The sequence below is a fragment of the Callospermophilus lateralis genome, chromosome 13 (genome assembly GCF_048772815.1).
Source record: "Callospermophilus lateralis isolate mCalLat2 chromosome 13, mCalLat2.hap1, whole genome shotgun sequence".
Classification (NCBI taxonomy): domain Eukaryota; kingdom Metazoa; phylum Chordata; class Mammalia; order Rodentia; family Sciuridae; genus Callospermophilus; species Callospermophilus lateralis.
Genome location: NC_135317.1, coordinates 48,240,073 through 48,260,041, shown reverse-complemented (window position 1 = coordinate 48,260,041; position 19,969 = coordinate 48,240,073). Strand labels below are relative to the sequence as shown.

The window sequence follows — 19,969 nt, the reverse complement described above, 5'->3', positions numbered from 1 at the left end:
ACTAACTCCAGAGATGGGAGTTCAAATCATTCCCACAGGGGTAAAAGGACCTCTTCCCAAAGGAACAGTAGGCTTATTATTGGGACGCAGCTCTTCTACTCTAAAAGGACTTATGATAAGTCCTGGGGTAATTGATCCCGATTATGAAGGTGAAATAAAAATTATAGCCAGTTCTCCAAAGGGTATATCAGTAATTTCACCAAGAGATAGAATAACACAGTTACTAATAATACCCAGCATACATGATAAATTTTCCAGTTGTACTGTAGAAAGAGGTTCCAAGGGATTAGGCTCCACAGGTGTAGATTGGGCTATGCTTTCTTTAAATTTAGATTCTCGCCCCATGCTAAAACTAAATATTCAAGGACATGAATTTAATGGGCTACTGGATACAGGTGCAGACCTTAGCATCATCTCTCATCAAGAATGGCCAAAATATTGGCCATTACAACAAGCTACCCAAATGCTTCGAGGCCTAGGAGTGGCGACTAATCCCCATAGAAGTGCAATGGTATTAGATTGGAAGGATCCTGAAGGATGTGAAGGAACTATACAGCCATATGTATTGGATCATCTTCCCGTAAATTTATGGGGACGAGATGTCCTAGATCAATTAGATTTGACATTAACAAATAACATCAACCAAAATGCACCCACTATTATGACTAGGCAAGGTTTTAGGAAAGGAATAAGATTAGAAAAACAAGAACAAGGTATAGCAGCACCAATACAAAGAGATCAAGGAACGGACAGACATAGGTTGGATTTTCAGAAAGGGCCACTGAGACAATAAAAATTACTTGGAAATCAGAAAGACCAGTATGGGTTCCTCAGTGGCCCCTGACTAAAGAAAAGATACAAGCAGCCCATGACCTGGTCAAACAACAATTAGCAGAAGGACATATACAACCTTCTGTATCTCCCCATAATACTCCCATTTTTGTCATCAAAAATAAATCTGGTAAATGGAGATTATTGCAAGATTTAAGAGTCAATCATCAACTGGCAGCTGGAAGTTTGCTGGTGCCCCTTCGGCTATGGCTCTCAACAGGAGAGGTGAATGGCTGGAGAACACAATGGAGTCAATGGATGGGGATGTGGTCGGTCAAAGTGTAATGGGAGTTTTTAAGCCAGTGAGCTGAAAGGATAGGCTACTTGCGGTCCCAGTCAGATGTCTGAATCAATGTGTTTTGACATGGCACCATTTTTGATGGTGACAAAGTGCAATGTGAAATTCTAGGTGTTTGGGGCTGTTGGGGATGCAAAAGATCAGATAATTAATTTAATACAGTAACAGGGTTGAAAGGCCTCCTAGGTAGCACAGCATAGATAGATACACAATTTTGTGCACATGGTACCTATTTAGAATCGCCTATACTTTTAGCCTCACTTTCAAGTCTACTTCTTCCTAGACTAACACCCTCCATTGTAGCTGTTTGTCAGGACAGACTGAGAAGCAAGGCATGTGTGTGGGAATCCAGGGAAATCAACAGACAGGACTTGTAGCTAGTGATACTTCCAGCTATGCTCTGAAGATAGTTTTTTAACACCCTCATGTTTTGGTCCTTCATGTCCCTATTTGAAATCTGGTATACAAAAAAAAAAAAAAGTTTACACTATAATTTCTTACCTTCCTCTTAGGATTTTAGGAACTGGAGGCCAAATGAGGAGCATATTATTTGGTAACTTAAAAATGATGGCAGGCTTCAAATAGCCAGGCAGAACATAAGCACGGATCACATTTTAAAGAGGTTTTAGGTTGTTGTTTTTTTTAAACTATGTTGATTCTCTGGCACACTGTTGAGCAGCTATACATTCTATGGCCTAATCATGGGCAAATCGAAGCTCATAAACTGTGTTTACAGCGGTGCTCTCAGTATGAAACTAAACCCCCACACAAGCCTTCTCCAGGTTCTCTTTGGCTCCCTGATTGGGCATGGCTCATTGGGCAGCTGAAGTTAAACAGAGAGTGATGTCAAATTCCTATCCTGTTTGATCAGCTGGGTTCTGTCACACCTGTGGTCAGGAAGTTGGCCTCATCCATACTCAGTGCTCAACATTCCCGGCTAGAATTGCCCGAGCATGTATTCTAACCTCACAGAAATTAACTACTTCTCTACTCTTTGGGGGAAATCATTCTTATATTTCTCTAATTAACTTCTCTGTTTGGAGTAGATCCTTATGTCACTGGTTTTGGAGATTTATTTTTCCTCCAAGAACAAATTCAAAACCAGACATTGTTTTCTAAACAAGTAGCAAAATTAAATTTAAGAAAATTATAGAGCCAAATAATCACACAGAACTATTACTGATTTGAAAGACAGATTGAGTTTTTTTCCTAATTCTACAACTGATTTATACATTCAGAGTACTTATCCTAAAATAAGAATAGCCATTTCCTATATAATCCATAAGAAATTAGTATTTATAAATTAATATGAAATATATAATTCATAAGCAATATGAATTCCTAAGTAATATGAATTAATTATAGCATTCTGTATTAAAGGGCAAATATAAATGTTTGCTTTTTGCTTCATAAAAATTTTTAAAAACTTGTTAAGTGGAAAGAAACTGAATTACAGAAATACTGTGACTATTACTTAGTGATGTTCACAAAAAAAAGGTATTTTAAGAAATATACATATTTCTTACAAACGTTGGCAAAGGCCATAAAAGTGATTGTATGTGATGTGACACAATTACACATTCTTTACACGAGCGCATTCTACTTTTCAATATCCTATTGCTTGTGGAACACAAATTTGAGTTGACTTTCTGCAGCCAGGGTTTTGCTTCTTAAGAACAAAGAATTTAATACATGGGTTTTTGCCAGATTTGGTCTTTGCATTCCTTACATCACAACTTCCTAATACTGAACACCTGTTCAGCTGCCGGTGTTTTCCAAAAATGTGTTTGATCATTCAGCTTGAAAGCAACAGCTTTTTACTTCCATTTACAAAACTCTCACATTTTGTTGTGCTTTTTTTATTTTTATTTGTATTTTTTTTTTTTTAACAAAGCAGTTATTAGCCTGAAGCCAGGCTTGCAGCTCATGAAATGTACCAAATAACATCACTACTGAGGTCAAATCTTAGTATCTCTGTTTTTAGTGACCATACTTGGAAAAAGCAAAACATAAAAAATGAAATTTCCCCAAAGCCTAATAGGTGTTTTCCAACCTTAAGCAGTAAACTTTTAAATAAATATCCTTAGGAAAAATCACAGTGAATCTTTTATAATTAGGTCACTTTAGTTGACCTTCTGTTCTTCAGTACTTGGTAGACCCAAGAACACTGAGCCGCTCTCTAACTAAAGAGGCTTATTTCCTGCCTTAAATATTCTTTCAAGGGGGTAAGATAGACTCACATTTCACGCTCTGATTTTCCAATCACGTAAGGAATGGACAGGTAATTATTAAGCTGGAAAAACATCTTTTTCATCTGGTATGTTTATCCCTAAGTAAACAAAAACTATAAGATACTTTTCCAAAATGAAGGGAAAGTTTTTGAAATTTCTAATTAAGACACTGGTCTACTACTGAAAGATCTATATTTCTCATTTAAAAAAATTCACATAACATTTGTTTTATGCAAACTAATAACAAAACAATTACAATGCAAACACAATGCCAATTTTCATCGTGAATCATCGTCTCAATTACCCTGTAAATTCATTACTGAAATCTTTGATTCTGGTATCTTGTTGTCTGTCTTCTTCCCTGATAAGTAACTTTAAATATTTCCCAACAAGAAGAGATGTAAAACATTCACTAGAAGCAATTTCCACATCTCATTTTCTTAACAGCTAGATCTGAAAATGTGTTCTAATGTATATGCTGTTAACAATATGAAAAATGGATAACATCTGTTTCCAACAGTTGACATTTCACCATATCCACACCACATGGGCACACGTGTATAGTGTGCTTGGGTTTCATGATGCCTGACAGATGTGGCAGGGACCCTGAAGTAGCAATAACTTAGCTGAAGACGAGGCTTGTGCTTTCTTCGCATTTGTGTCACTCTCAGCTGTAACAAGCAATGGCTGGTTTCTGCAGCATTATTGTCAGGGCCATTAAGCCAAAAAAAGAAAAAAGTTACCTATTTCCAATTGGTGTCAAATCCTATGATTCATAAGTTAACATATTGAAAACTACTTGCAAAAGCATCTTATGTGAAAAAACATGGAAAGCCTTCCTTGCAAAAGGTGATCTTCCCTGGAGAGCTGAGTCATTGATTTTACCTAAATGGGGAAGGGCTTAGGATGAAGATGAAGAATGGGCCCAAATCTCAGCCAAGATCTCCTCTAGTTCCATTGTTTTACTGCAAGCTAGGTATGCCCTGACATATTAAAAAACCATTTCCTGCCCCTACTCTTCCTCAGAATTTGTGATCTCTAATCCAAAATGCACTTGATTCTGAAATGCACTATTAGTTTATGTATAATCAAGAAAAAGAAAACACTAACCGCTGTCTTTTGACATTATAAATCATATTCCTAGGGAGCTATGTTCAAATTTTTACCAATGAGACAGAGGTAACTTTATTTTCCCTATATGTAAGAATATTCTAGAAAGACTCCAATGAATTTTTGTTTCCTTTAACCTCACTCTGTATTTTAAAACTGGAAACTTAATTGCATAAATAACATTGCCATAAAATAAAATACTAGATGGCCAAAGAAAATTAGACAGTGATAACTAACACAGAGAATCAGATACTCATTGTTAAGGAGAAAAAAAAATGCTAGCTGTTAATAGTGGTTATCTCCAAGCCCTGAAATTTAAAAATAATATTTTTCCTCTACTTAACTTTCTAAAATTAACATAATGAACATATAACCATACACAATTTTATTTAATTCTTGAGATATACAACTCTTTTTAACAGTTGCTTTACCAAGACAAAACTCTTCATTGCTTTTTTTAATTTAGATTTAGGCACCAAAACAATACCCACTAACCACAGTTGGCCACTTAAACTTTAATTAAAATTTAAGACAACTATAAATTCATTTCTTCAGTCATATTAGTCACATCTCAAATGCTCAACAGCCATAGGTGGCTAGTAGTACCCACATTTGAGCAGTACATTTTCATTGTCATAGTTTTATTAGCTCAAGCTTTCTTAGACCATGGTTTGACTGGAATCTGTATAAATAATAAGATGCTATCTAATTTAAATATTATAAATTGCTTTCTTTCCTCTTGCTTTTCTGAGCAAAAGATCTATTTCAAGCTCTAACCCTAACTTATCCTTCTGCATTAGGAAAATGAGTTTGTATAGAAAGATACAAGGAAGGGCCTGGGGTTAGCTCAGTGGTAGAGCCTAGTATGCCTCAGGGCATGGATTCCATCCCCCCCCCAGTGCAAAAGAAAAGAAAAAATGCTGGCCTGGAGGCTTATGCCTATAATCCCACCTACTCAGAGAATGAGACAAGAGGATCACAAGTTTGAGGCCAGCCTCAGTGAATTAGAAAGACCCTGTCTCAAAATGAAAAATAGAAAGGAATGGGGATTAGTGTCTTGGACTCAATCCCTAGAACCAATCAATAAATAAACAAATAACTAAATAAATGAAAATATGTAAGGGGGAAGGCCAATGTAATATTCAGTTTATGACCTTGAAAAATAGGATTGAGATTCTCAAAAGATTAGATCCTTATAAATCAGGCTACTTTCTTGAGGAAAGATGTGTAAATTTCCCATTCTTGTACTTCAAAGGCCGGACCCGGTACATGAGACTAATCAATGGTCTTCAAAATTTGTGCTCACATATCCCAGTATATTTTTGAAAAGTTGCATATATTTCTTATTCATTTGAAATTGACATCTAAAACTGCTTTCATCATAAATTGAGTCATAAAATATAAATGTTCTGATAGTTATATATACCTTCGAATTTTTGATTCTGCATATTTAGTTAATTCAGTTTATGAGAAGGTCCTCCATATTACCCAATCAGAAAAAAACAGTCCTTATTGTTGAAATAATCAGCCAAATTAATAATCGAGTAAAACTTTGACTTCAAGGTTTTTGATTTACATAGGGTTATTAATGCAGATAAATTCTTTTGATAACTATCTCATATCTGAATTGAAAATCAAAGGTAGAAAAAGGGAAGAAAGGAAAGGAAAAAAAGAGGGAGGGGGAGGGAGGAGGGGAGGGGAGTGGAAGACTGGGTCCTGTTTAAGGTCTAACTTTAATTCAGTTTCAGTTGCTGGCATAGAATATAAGCCTGATATTCAAGATTGGAATCCTGCACAGGAATAATGAATGTGATAAAAAAAAAAGTAGATGCAGAGAAAATCCATGAGATAAGACACAATTTATACAAAGTAACAGTACTAAGTAGAAATAGTTATTATACAAAATAGCATCTATCAATATATTAAATTCTATATTTAAACTGATACTTTCAATGATGATTGAGAAATAACTAGTATCTACAATACTTTTTTCTGGGAAAGGAAAAGGCCCTTAGCATGCTTTTACCTATGACTTCTGAACTACTACAAGTTAGTATCTACTACTTCCTAACCACTACAAGTTACTACCTAACTTGTAGTTTTAATTCTCTGGTAGTTTGAAGTCAGATTGTTACTGTGGTAATGCTATCAGCATTAATTCTATTTTATGCCACTACGTTGAGAGGAATTCTGTCTTAATAATGTAATGAAACTTAAAAGCCATATTATCAACATCAATTCATATTTAACTGAAATCATGTATTTGTTCATTATTGTTTCTTATAATTCACATTATTCTCTTTCATAAAATCTTTTATTTTTTTAGTTTTCGGTACCAGGGATTAATTCAACCACTGAGCCAAATTTCTAGGACACCCCCCAACCCCTTTTAATTTTATTTTGAGGCAGGGTCTCACTAAGTTATTTAGGACCTCGCTAAATTCAGTTGCTGAGACTAGCTTTGAACTTGTGATCAATCCTCCCTTAGCCACTGGGATTATAGGCTTGAGCCATTGAGCCTAGCTAGAATCTTTATGTTGCTGAAAAATATTCTAAAATAAAAACTATTTTTCTTTTCCAGAAAAGGTTCATCAGGGATAAACTTTCTGAATTCTGCCATTTCTAAAAGAAAAAAAGAAAAAAAAAAGTCTATTCTTCCTTACTCTCTACTGTCACTCAAAAGCTAGTTTTGGAGGATATAAAATTACAAGATAAAAAAGTACTTTCCTCTAAAGACAGAAAAAGCTGTTTTTTCTAAAAATATTTTTTAATTACACATGGACACAATGTCTTTATTTTGTTTATTCATTTTTATGTGGTACTGAGAATTGAACCCAGTGCCTCACATGTGAGAGGCAAGCTCTCTGCCACTGAGCCACAAATCCCAGCCCAGGTATGTTCTTACTAGGAAATTCTTTCAGAATTTTTTGTGGATAATGTTAAGTCTAATGCCAATGTGATGTGATTTTTGTTCTTTTATAACTTTTTTCCTTTTATTTCTGAAACACCAAGTTTAAATGTATGTATAAGCATGAAAATTTTTGTTTGCTTGTTTTCCTGCTTCGCAAAAAGTGAATCTTTCAAATCTGAAAACTAGAGTCTTTCTTTAGAAATTCAGCTTATAGAACCTTCTTTTACAAGAAAAAAAATGACTATTTCTTCTCAATTACTCTTTTTTATTATTATTATTGTTTAATGTATTTTGTGTGCTACTTTTGTTTCATTTTTACTTTATATTCTTATTTTTTATTAGACTATATCTTTCAGATAAATAATTAGCCATTTTGATCATAGTTTTACTCTTTTCTACTATATTTATTGTTTTGCCAAATAATTTAAATTTCAAAAAAACCTTTCTCTGTATTTCTTTTTTATAACCACCTATTTGGAGTATTCTTGGAGTATTCTTTCCAAGAATATTAATTTAAAAAAAATTAATTAAAAAAAATTAATGGTACATTCTGTTCCTTTCATTACCCCAGTTTCCTCTGAAGTTAGTTCTGCTTATTAATCTTGGTTTGTCTTTTTTTATTATTATTACAGCATGATAGTTATACACAGTAGTTGGATTCATTTTGACAAAATCATACATGCAAGGAATTTGATTTCAATCCCCATTTCCCCCATGTGTTTTTTTCTCTTTAATATCATTTCTTAAATATATGGTGTTCCTTTATTGTCATATTTATTAATGAAGGACTGAGCTGATATGGAAAGTAACCAATAGGGATTATTCTTCAAATATGTATATTGATCTTCGCCCAATAGACTTCTTTCTTGCTCCCTAAACAATTTAAATTTTATATTTAAAACTGTCTTTGAACTTTCAAAGGAATCATATTGTATACTTATTCTGCAACTTGCTATTTCTTATTTATTTACTTACATTATTTTTTTGTGCTGCTAGGAATTGAACCCACAGCCTTGTGCATGCAGGGCAAATGCTCTACTACTGAGCTACATCTCCAGCACTAGCTTAATATTTTTTGTGAGATTTATCAATATCAACGAATATATTAGTTAAGTTCATTTTTAATTGCTTCATTATATGATATGGTATAAATAGACTACTATCTTATTGTTCATTTCTTATAGATGGACATTTGAGATCATTTTAATTGTTTGCTGTGATAAACAATGGTTCCATTAATGAACTTGTAATAAGTCTCCTCTTTCCTAGTATATATCACAATTCACTTTTCACAAATGGTTACATTTAGGATACTATTTCAAATCATGTTAAATTTATTACAGAAATAAAATCCCTTAGATAAACGTATTCAACAGAAAGAAATAGCATTGGCAACAAGGACTTCAAGAGAAATCTCTAAACTGATAGAATATTGCTAAAGAGAGACAAGCTGAAAAGATATCTTCAAAAGAAAATAAAACAATTTAAAAGTGAAGAACTAAAACAGACATCAGAAACTTCTGATTCAGTTGTTAATGACAGATAAGAAAAGTGAGTGAGGCCTAGTAAAATTATGTAACCTTTTCAAGGTAAAGCAGACCTGACTGGGCTTTCACTGCTGGCTAAAGCTACCATAAAAGAAGTCAAGCTTCCCACCATGCTTGCCCTTCTATGTAAGTAGCAGGTAAATGCAGATAATTTTCTTATTATCCAAGAATTAAGAACTTCAGTCTGTCTTTCTTCTGATTTACAGGGTATTTGTTTCAACTGCACACATCAAGTAGAACTTTGTAAGCACTGCATCAGACACTAGTTTTATTTGGCATTTTGAAACTGACCAGAAGAAGGCATTGCTCAAAAATTCTTTTTGCATAAACATTGTTTATCACTTTTTTTCCACAAGATCAATCTAACCATAGATAAGTCAAAGGCAATTAGTGACCTGTGGCAACATTATTCAATATAGTATTAGAGACAGTAGATTGATTGACAGATTGATTTGCAGTTCCTTCCTACCTTTGCATTTTCAATGCATGGACAGAGGGCCCACGCTGCACTGGCCTTCACGTCTGGGTGTGGATTTTTCAGCAGGGACCACAACAAACGAACTCCATCTAAGCGATCAATTATTCTATGGTGAAATTAAAAATGGTGGCATAAACTGTTATTAGGAAGTGAAAATGAAAACTTGACCCATCTATTCACATAATACTATTTTTTTTTCTCATTTTGACATTTTGCTTCCATTTTTTTTTTTTTCAAAACATCAAAAGAACACCAGGATTGTAACATGCTGTTGACTCGTCAGCCCTCTGATTTGGGTTTTAAGTTCACAACACGAAAAGCAAGCTGCCTGATAATTACGATTCACATAAACTTAAAATCAAGCCACGTAATTTTTTAATTAGCGGTACACAGACTGTTACCTAAATTTAAAAATACTGGTTTCTTTCATATAATAACATCTAAATACTTTCCAAAACAAATTATGCCTCAAAGCTGTGCAGTTACCTTTTTTATTTGGTCTATGTTTAATTGACTTACCTTACTGTATGACATATTTTAAACTCCTTCAGTCCTAATCTAGCATTAGGAATTAAAATCATTACACCACAGTGCATCCTTTGTTGGGCACGAATAACACATAACTTGTTTTCCATGTGTTCCCTTCCCAGCAAGACTAACATTGCAGACTGTGTTATAATTACTTAAACATACTGTAATCAAAATATCTTCATGACTAGCTGAAAAATGAATTATCATCAGAGTCATCTCTACACCATCTGTCTTCTGTTTATATATCAATCAGTCCAGGGAGCATAACCTTGCAATAAGGTCCACTGAGTACTTGGAGTTGAGAAGGCCAAACAAAACTTAATGTTCTTCACAAACATGGCTTTGTTCAAAAAGATATATTAAACTCAAAGCTGATGAAAAAAGATAAAGAACATCAGAATTTCTTTGATTTTTTTTAATATCCCATTGAATTAAACACATGCAGTACTTAGCCACAGAATAAATTCTCCTGGCTTAAAATGCCATGTAAATTGTTCCTTGAACATTGACATTAAAAAAAAAAATCTACATTTCTTGATTACCTGAGATGAGTTTGCCAGGAAAAGAAAAGTATTATTCTTCCAAGTGGGATATCACTTTTGCATAACTTTGTAAAATGAGTGACGTAAATAGCCTGTAGAGTAAGATATAAACTGTATCTTTAAAAAATGACTTCTAATAGGAAAAAAAAAGATACACTGACACCAAAATTTAACTAAAGAACTTGTCATACATACTTAAAGCTTTCTGACAATGAGAAATAAAACTCTGTTCTCAAGCAAGCAAAGTGTGGAAACTATAAAGACACACAAAGAAGGATTGACTCTTAAAATTTAAATTAAAATGGCTACTGCCTTATATGCTCTACTGAAAATGTAATTAATGCTGATCCCAGCATCTCTGTATGTTTTTCACAAAATTTTACAGTGAACAGCAGGGAATGATTGTCTTCCTTCTCACAGACTTTTCAGCAAGTTTAGTATTTATAACATTTAACTATCTACTGTTAGGTATAAATTGTCTTTAGAGTGGAAGTCATTTACACACACTCAGTTTAAAAAGTATAGCTCAATCCTGAACACCCTTCCCCAGACAAAATTTCACAGTAAACTATAAAAATTTGATATTAATTTAAAAACTTTATCTATTATTCCCCCACTCTCATCCCCAATACTAAGCAATTCATCAGTTGCTAGTTATAAGGGATGAGGATTGTGACCCCAATACTAGTATCTAAAAAAAGATTCAGCACAGAATGGAGTAATAACCCAATATGAGAAAAATATTATTTAAAAAAATTTCCAGCACAGGAAATAACAAAGTTGGGGATAGCAAACTTCAAAGTTTAGTCTCACCCTTCCATTGCCCCACCCTCCGCATGAAATCATTTACTTCTGATTTCTATTTCATTTGCTCCAGAACCTGCCCCTTCTTCCCTGTTCTCTAATCCAGGTCTTTACTATCTTAAGTCAAGATTGCTCCAGAAGGGGCATAATTTAGCTTTGTGTTTTCATTCTCTCTTCTCTTCCATGCATCCTGTGAATCCCTGTGAAACTAACTCTCCTAAAGAAACTCTTAGAGCTTCTTCAGAAGCTTCTTATAATCAGGATCCCAGGGATATTCATTCTGTCCATGACACTATCTAGATCATTTTGTCAACTCTTGGTGAACAATTCACAATGAAAAGATCATTTTTCAGGGCAAAAAAATCTCCAAAGACTTTCCATTGCCTGTATGATATTAAAACCCCATTTCCTGAGCTCAGTATTGAAAATTTTAAGGGAGCTGAATTATTCTTTCAAATTCAAGTAATTTCTCATAAAACTCCTTGACTGTCTATTAAACACTAAGTACTAGGCACAGAAATAACACAGAAATACAGCCAATTTTCCTTACCAGGAGTTGTTATACGTTCTACAAAGTCACTAACTGAGCAAATACTGAAGCACTATAACTAGGAGAAATATAACATTTTCTTTCTGTGAGTCTCCAGTCTGAACACTTTCATCAATCAATCAATATATACCTTGTTTTCTTTTTGTTTAAAAACACTTTATTTAATATCTTGAAACACAAACATTGAACATACGCACGCACGTCATACCTGAACAAAGGTGACTTAACACAAATATTTCCTCTCTAAAGCCTTCGCAATATTCTAGTGCTTAGAAAAACTGGATGGCATTTCAGAATAATGCTCAGGGGCCGTTTGAATCAGCAAAATCACCAACGTAAAGCACAAAAATGCGAAAAACATGGCACTAAAAAAAAAAAAACAGTCAAAAGCAAGTATTTACCGGGGACAAGGTGTCTCCTGGTATCAGCTGGGAACATGTGCATTGGGCAACTGGAAATTGTTCACTGCTCTCACATGTCCACAAGTGAGAGAGAAGAAGTATGAAAGCATATTTGTAAACTTTGTTTACAAGTAAAGTTCAGTGGGTGCAGGAGTTCATCAATACAGAATCTAAAAATGAGGGCTAACTGCATGTTAATTTTCCTTCAGGAAATGACAGTCTAGTGAGGGCCATTACAACCTATTATAATGATGCCACAGTAGATGTCTTCATAGGGTTCCATGTGGGGCTCTCCTAGACCACACAGACTCCTCTCTCATCTGTCAGAGATGCCCAGGCCACCTCTATCATCTACTCGAATAAACTGTCACTTAAGGTCATAAAACATCTCTGCCATAAATCCTCTGGCTTCCCCCTTCTTTAGTTTTTAAAATTTGCCATCCTCCTTTCTGGAACTCCAAGTGCTCTGCTTTGCCTTGTACACTCCTCGATTTCGGTGTGATCTCTTTCACAGCAGGAATCATCTATTGCCCACCATGCATAGGGCATAAAACCACAGCCAGCAAATGTTGCCTAAATGGATCTGAAACAGGAAACTTTTGCTTACTTCTTTTTCAAAGAATCAAAAATCTTTCCCAGTACATTCCTTTTTAAACTTCAACTTCCAAAGTACTTTCAAATTCAAAGTACTTTCAATTTTCCAATTCTATATCTAACCAGCAATATTTTTCTTTGAAGTTGTTTTTGGGTTGAAAGTATATTTGCACAGAATTTCTTTACAACTTTGCTGGGTTTTGCATATACACTGATGGGTTTGTAGGTGGTATTGATTTACATCACTGTTCATTTTCAATGGGTCTAACCATGTTTGTCTAGTACTTTGACCATCTTGTTCTCAATTCATTTCCAGTAGTATGCAAGTTCTTCCCACTTATCAATAGAATTTTACAATAATAGCTGGACTTTATTAAAACAAACCTGGATTCTGTTTTTCAAAATCTTCAACTTTATCATGAAAATCAAATTGCCTGTTTATTAGAATAACAAATCTAGAAAGACATTCACATTCAAGCTGGTTTTTTTTTTTTTTTAAACCAAACCAAAAAGACACAGCTGCTTGTTATGTTTCTTGATTTCTCTTGTTACATTAACATTTGCCAGGACTGTTACAAAGTCTGGCGGGCTCCCCTTACTGTTGAGACCACATATGTGAACAAATGTGAACAATTTGTGACCATATCGTGGGCATGGGTAGGGTTAGGTAGGGTTTCCTTCTGGCAAAACCAATATATCTATTTTGAAACCATAATTTTGCATGTTTTCTAAAAATTTCACAGTACTTGCTGAAAACTACCCTAATGAACACTATTGTATGACGGCAGAATAGCTCAACCCAAGTGTGGCAGGCAGAATAATAACATCAAGTGACCCAAAAGAACATGATGTTCTTAAACCACAACACGAAGAGATGCAACGGAAATCTACAGATTTTGAAACCATGTTGGAAAGTCAACATAAAAGGAAATACAAATGTATGTCAGAATTAAAATGATCATTCTTATAAAAAATGAATTAGAAAAGAATTTTGCTTTAAAATATGCCTCGCTGTTTTTGTGGTTTTTATCTCTATGTGTTATTCCAACAAGACATTGGGAGACCAAATGTAGAGAAAAAACAGTCACTAGAGAAGTATATCAAGATTTTTCTAGGTCTTGGTAAGGCAGAAAAATACTCTTTTACCAGAAAAAAAAATTATTCATTCACACATCAGGTATTGCAACACATCATATGGCAGAAAATGTTCATGTGTCCAAGTCTGAGTAATGCTCAGTTTGGTCATTTAATTATGCTGGTGACCATCAGATCTCCCCTTTGTAAAGATGCAGTTCTCCCTTTTCATTGACTAACAATCTGTGGGGTCATACTTTGTCACCCTGAGATGGTCCTGTCTCAATAAACTTTTCCTATTTTACAGTTTTGCTTTCGGTATTACCTTTATATAACTTTGGCCAAAAGATCTGATGAGAACAACTTAGAGGAGGAAAAGTGTCTTGGGAGGTTCAGTCCAGAGTATGGGCCCAAGTGTGGCAGAACATGATGGCAAAAGGGAGGAGGAAAGCAGCTCACAACATGGTAACTAGGAACAGAGAGACAGCACTGCTCTCAGGGACAAAGTATAAACCCCAAAGGCAGCCGCCAGTGACATACTGCCTCCAGCCACACCCTACCTGCCACCACAGTTACCATCCATATTCCATCTATGCCAAGTGGACGAATCCACTGATAGGTCACATCTCTCCTAATCTAATCATTTCACCTCTGAAACTTCTTAAACAGTCTCACACAGAACTTGTGGAGCAACAAAAGTATCCAACAGTTATCCTTGCTTAAAAGAATTATTTTATTCAGAGTCGTAAACACTGATTGTTCCAATTCTGTCCATTTTCTCAATTTATGAGCTAACATTATTCTATAAAAAGTTTCCTTTCATCAATTAGAGATGAATCATAGGAGGGATGTTTAATTCTTCTCGTTTAGTGACCAATTTCTGGTTACTGCCACTGAAAGCAAAAGAGATTTTTTTTTTTTTTACCTCTTTCTTTCTTGTTCATTCTGCCTGAGCAGTTTAAATACTCATGTGACTAAGTCTATCCATTATTTCGTGATTCTAATCTTCATCTTAAGTTGAGAAAAGCCATCCACACTCCAGGACAATGAAACTGAAATATTTCTCTTAACCTTTTACAATTTACTTTGTTTAAATGTTTTAATTACCTGAATTTGCTGTAAGGAAGTAGAGATCTAACTTTTTTTTTTCCTTCAGGAAAATCACCAAGGAGAATCAGCCTGACATGTGGGGACAGGGCTGGGGTGGGGTGAGGAGAGTGCCAACGTACTGGAGTACTGGGAATTCAGAGGCTGAGCAAGGTGAAGGGGCAGAAAAACAAGGAGAAGATGACTCAGAGCCCGGTATCAGAGACTGAGTAAGATGAAGAGAGTATCCAATGGCTGGTCAGTAGAACATGATAATCAGCACTACAGCAGGGTGAGGACATCTGATAGAGGAGGGAAGCCGGTTACATGCAGGTAGATTGGTCAAATAAGTCAAGATGGAAGTTGGTTCTTCACTGTCACTTAAGTGAAGAGATAGAGAGAAAACCAGAAATTTACAAATTTAAAACCATGACTAAAAATCTTTACACTCCTTTCTCAGGAGTGGATAGAAAAGACTTGTAAAAAATGAACTACAGTGTGAAATATGATATATCAAGAACTATGTAATGTTTTGAACAACCTACAATAAAAATTAATTAAAAAAATAAATAAATAAAAAATAAAATAAAATAAAATCAAAAAAAAAATGAACTACATACTTAATCACTTAATCAATTTGACTTAACCAATGCTTTTAAAACACAATATAAAACTACATCAGAATATACGTCTTTCCATAGTGTGAACGTTACATTTACGAAGGTAAGCACATGGCCAGGCAATAAAGCCAAATATGAAAGAAATCAAATCACAGAAAATATGCTCTCTGACATGACAATATAATATATGGAAAATACTCCATATTTTGGAAATCAACATTTGTAAATGACTCCTGGATCCAAGGAGAGTTAATAAAAAAGATATGCAAAAAATCAAAGAAATACCTGCACTCCTCTGTGTACTGCAGCGCTCTGGATCAGTGGATGAGTGGATGAACAAGTATTATAGATACATAATACTATTTAGTCATTAGAAGAATGAAATCCTGTCATTTGATGGTGTGGATTTTTTAGCCAGGCACAGTAACACAAATGTTCTCCCTCATATGTGGAGGCTAAAAAAGTCATTTTCACAGAAGTAGAAAATAAAATAGTGATCATTACACACTAGGAAGGGAAGGGAAGAGGGGATAGGAGGAGGACAGATAATTGGTACAAAAGTACAGTTACTTAGATATGAGGAATAATTTCTAGTGTTCAGTAGGGTGACTACAGTCTACAACCATGTCATATATCTTACAAAAAACTAGAAAACAGGACTTTGAAGCTTCCCAACACAATATGACAAATGTTTAAGAAGGAAATGATAATTAACTTGATTTGATCATTACACACTGTATACATGAATTGAATTATCACATTGTACCTATAAATATGTAACTATTAGATGTCATTTAGAATCTTTAAAAAACTGTTAAAATTTTAAAAATCTAAATACAGGAAAAAAATTAGAAATAAGAAATTTTTTTAATTAAATGAAAATGAAAAATAGAACTTTCCTTTTTATTTTTATTTGTTCTTTTTAGATATTACAAGACAGTAGATTATATTGTGACATATTATACACACATAAAATATAATTAGAATCCCTTTCTTGTGGTTGTAAAATAGAACTTTCATTCACAAATGAAGTTAAAATAGCACTTGGAGAGAAATATTTAAACAATTATATATGAAAAGAGTTGACATGTAATATCAATAACCCCAGCTTTTGCCTTAAAAGAAGCTAAAAGAGAATCTAGTATTAATACTGAAATAAGTATAACAAAAATAATAAAAATAAAGACATAAGTTAATGAAATGGGGAATGGACAGAAGTGAATAAAATTAACAAAGTCAAAGTTGTTTATTTTCTTTTTTTTGAAAGATGAAAAAAAAAAAAACGCATAAGCTACTAGAGCAAGGGTTGACAAAGTTTTACTGCAAAGAGCCAGAGAATAAATGGGTTTTGTAGGTTACACATATTCTAATTTGTTTAGTGAAACAAAATTTAAAGAGGTAAAAAGCCATTTTTAGCTCACATGTTATTTAAATATGGTTCAAAAGTCTCTATGAGAGAAACAGAGGGAGAAGACAAATTAGCATTATTATAGAATGTACAAATGATAAAAGAATGATTCAAAGACCAACACAGTGATAGTATAAGTGATTTTATGCTAATAAGTTAATATTACATAAAGTGAATGTATTTCTTGAGAAATACAAATTATCAAATCTGACCCAAGAAGAAATTGAAAACCTAAATGGTTCCATATCTAATTTTAAAAAATAGCACTCATGGTCTTAAAAAGCAGTAACAAAAACTCTTTCCACAAAGAAAACTCCAAATCCAGATGATTTTGCTAATGAATTCTATCATAAATTAAGAGATAATCCTATGCAATATTTATCAGGAAATAGAGGAAAAATAATTTCTCAACTTGTTTTCTGAGGCCTAATTCTAAAACTTGACAAATAGATTACATAAAAATAAAACTATAGGCCAATATAATACATGACCATAAACACAAAATACAAAACACCAACAAACTGAATTCAAAATACATTAAAAATGTAATATGACAAGATCAGAATGACTTTTTCTAAAGAAAGAAAGATTGGCTCAACCTTCCAAAATCAATCAATGTAATTCACCTTATTACTAGAACAAAATAAAAACCATCTGATTATCTCAAGAGAGGCAGAAAAAGCATTTTACTAAACTTAAAATTCATTTATATTTGAAAATAAAACAAAGCCTTATACTATGCATAAATGGAAACATCTTTAATATTCAAATTATTCATCCATAAAAAAAGAGTGAAATCCTGTAATTTGCAGCAAGGTGGATGGAACTGGAAGACACTACATTAAGTGAAAGAAGCCAGGCACAGTAAGACAAATGCAGCATGTTCTCCTTCTTATGTGGAAGCTAAAAACTTGTTTTCAAAGAAGTAGAGAACAACCACCAAAAACATACAAAGTAACTTTACATTTAATGGTGAATAATTAAATACTTTTTCCCTGAGCTCAATAATGGCAGAAAGATGTTTGCACTAACTTCACTGTAACAAAGGCACTCTCCTGTGTAATAAGAAAAAGAAATAAAAGGCATAAAGATTAGGGGAGAAGAAAAGAAAGAAAATTGTCATTATTTGCAGACAACACAATTCTATATGTAGAAAACTCTTTGGTATCTACAAAAAACTTCAAATAACAAAATCCCTAGAGTTTGTCTTAAAATGAGATTCAGAGATTAAATGATTCATTTAATTTTCATTTCACATCTCAGTTAAGTCTACATGTTTTTAAAAAGCATGCAGATGAAAAACAAAAGAAATGTGACAGCAAGGAAAGATGTTGTCACTGATACAAACATGCAAAACACATATTTTTGTCTGTATAAACCCTAAAAGGTCACAGACACTAGTTTTATAGCAAAAGGGATATCTGGGAAGCCACAAAGAAATTAAATCCCTTCTGTATACAAACAAGCATAGCTTTACTTTTTTTTCTTCTTAAAAAGAACAAATAAACCCATGTAAAAAGTCTCAAAAAAACTATGTAAATGCAACATAATTATGTTTAAACCACAGAAGACAGAAAATTTAGAGTTAGAGATTCCATGGTAAATTTTAATTCTATCCTTATGTATATGTTTTATAAAAGAGTCTTTCATTACATGATCACATAACACTGGTCCATGTAACAATCAGTTCAACAAATGTTTATTTTACAATGTGTGGAGGGAAAATATTTTATAGGATAAATTGTAGGAAATTAGTATATCATTTTAGTGAATGGCTAGATAATACTCCTTAGAATTCTGGGCATTTTCAGAGTATTAATAAACCACTTTGCCCTGATTTCCTTCTGAAGAACTCATTTACAGCAAGTATTTCTTTATATTTGAAGTTGACCTTTAAATATTGAGGTTATTTTGTTGCAGTGAAAAATTTAAGACATTAGGATTTTGGCACGTTTTAAATCATATATGACACCAAGTATTTTGTATAAAATAAAGAATGAATAAAGCATGAAGATATATGAGCTTATAATACCTTTTTAAAGAATCCCTTATCAATATTGGATATATGAATTGCCCTTGGCAACATATTTCTTAAAACTGATTTTTTTAAAGGAAGAACAAAGCATTTATCTTATCTTTCCTATATAAGGTATACTTTCGGTCAATCAGTACTGAGATATCAGAGCCTTCAATCTGAGACATATCTTGTAAAATTATTAGATATAAAGATAAAGAAACAAATCCTCAAGGCCCCCAGACAAAAGATCAAATAACCTACAAAGAAAAAGTTAAATTAAACTAGCATTGAACTTTTCAACAAAACTTGTTATGAAGAAAAACTTACAGAAGACAGTGTGAACCGAAGATGTTATGTCTAGCAACGCTGTCTTCCAAGTGTTTATAGAAAAATAATATCAGTCTATTAGGAACTTCTGTACCTATGAGACCCGTGGTCTATTCTCAAAAATTCTACTGGAAGACAATCTCCAAACAATTAAAAGATTATTGTAAAACTTCAGCCAAACACTGCTGCTGCTGCTGATGATGATGATAATGATGGTGACATTTGTGCCTATTAATATAATTGTCAATATAAGATTAAAACAAAGACAGAGGACAGAATAAAATGATAATGTTCAAATGTTACATAGTGCAAAATAGAAATGATGCACTTAAAATGTGGGAGAAAAAGGAGAAAAGAAAAAATAGAATAAGCTTACTGATTACTGGATGGACAACAACTGTGAGTTAAAAGGTACCAATAAAAATGGAGAAACTAAATAGTGAGTGACTACATTAGTAAAAAGGAGAATGAGGGCATTAGAAAATTTTGTAGGTTCAAAGGTAACCACTAGAAAAAAAATGCAAACCTTTCTAACTAACAACAGGAAAAGACTACAAATCTGATAAAGAATCATAGTGAATACAATAAAATGCAAATAATTTAAAAATA

General features: G+C 33.4%; 1 protein-coding gene across 1 annotated transcript in view; it reads right to left on the bottom strand.

The window, feature by feature from the left end:
- Positions 1-19,969, bottom strand: part of Odad2 (outer dynein arm docking complex subunit 2) — a 155,791-nt gene that overhangs the window by 70,353 nt on the left and 65,469 nt on the right. Inside the window, exon 16 of the mRNA XM_076831974.1 lies at positions 9,398-9,512. Within this exon, the coding sequence (XP_076688089.1) occupies positions 9,398-9,512 (115 nt within the window). The remainder of the gene's footprint in view (positions 1-9,397; positions 9,513-19,969) is intronic.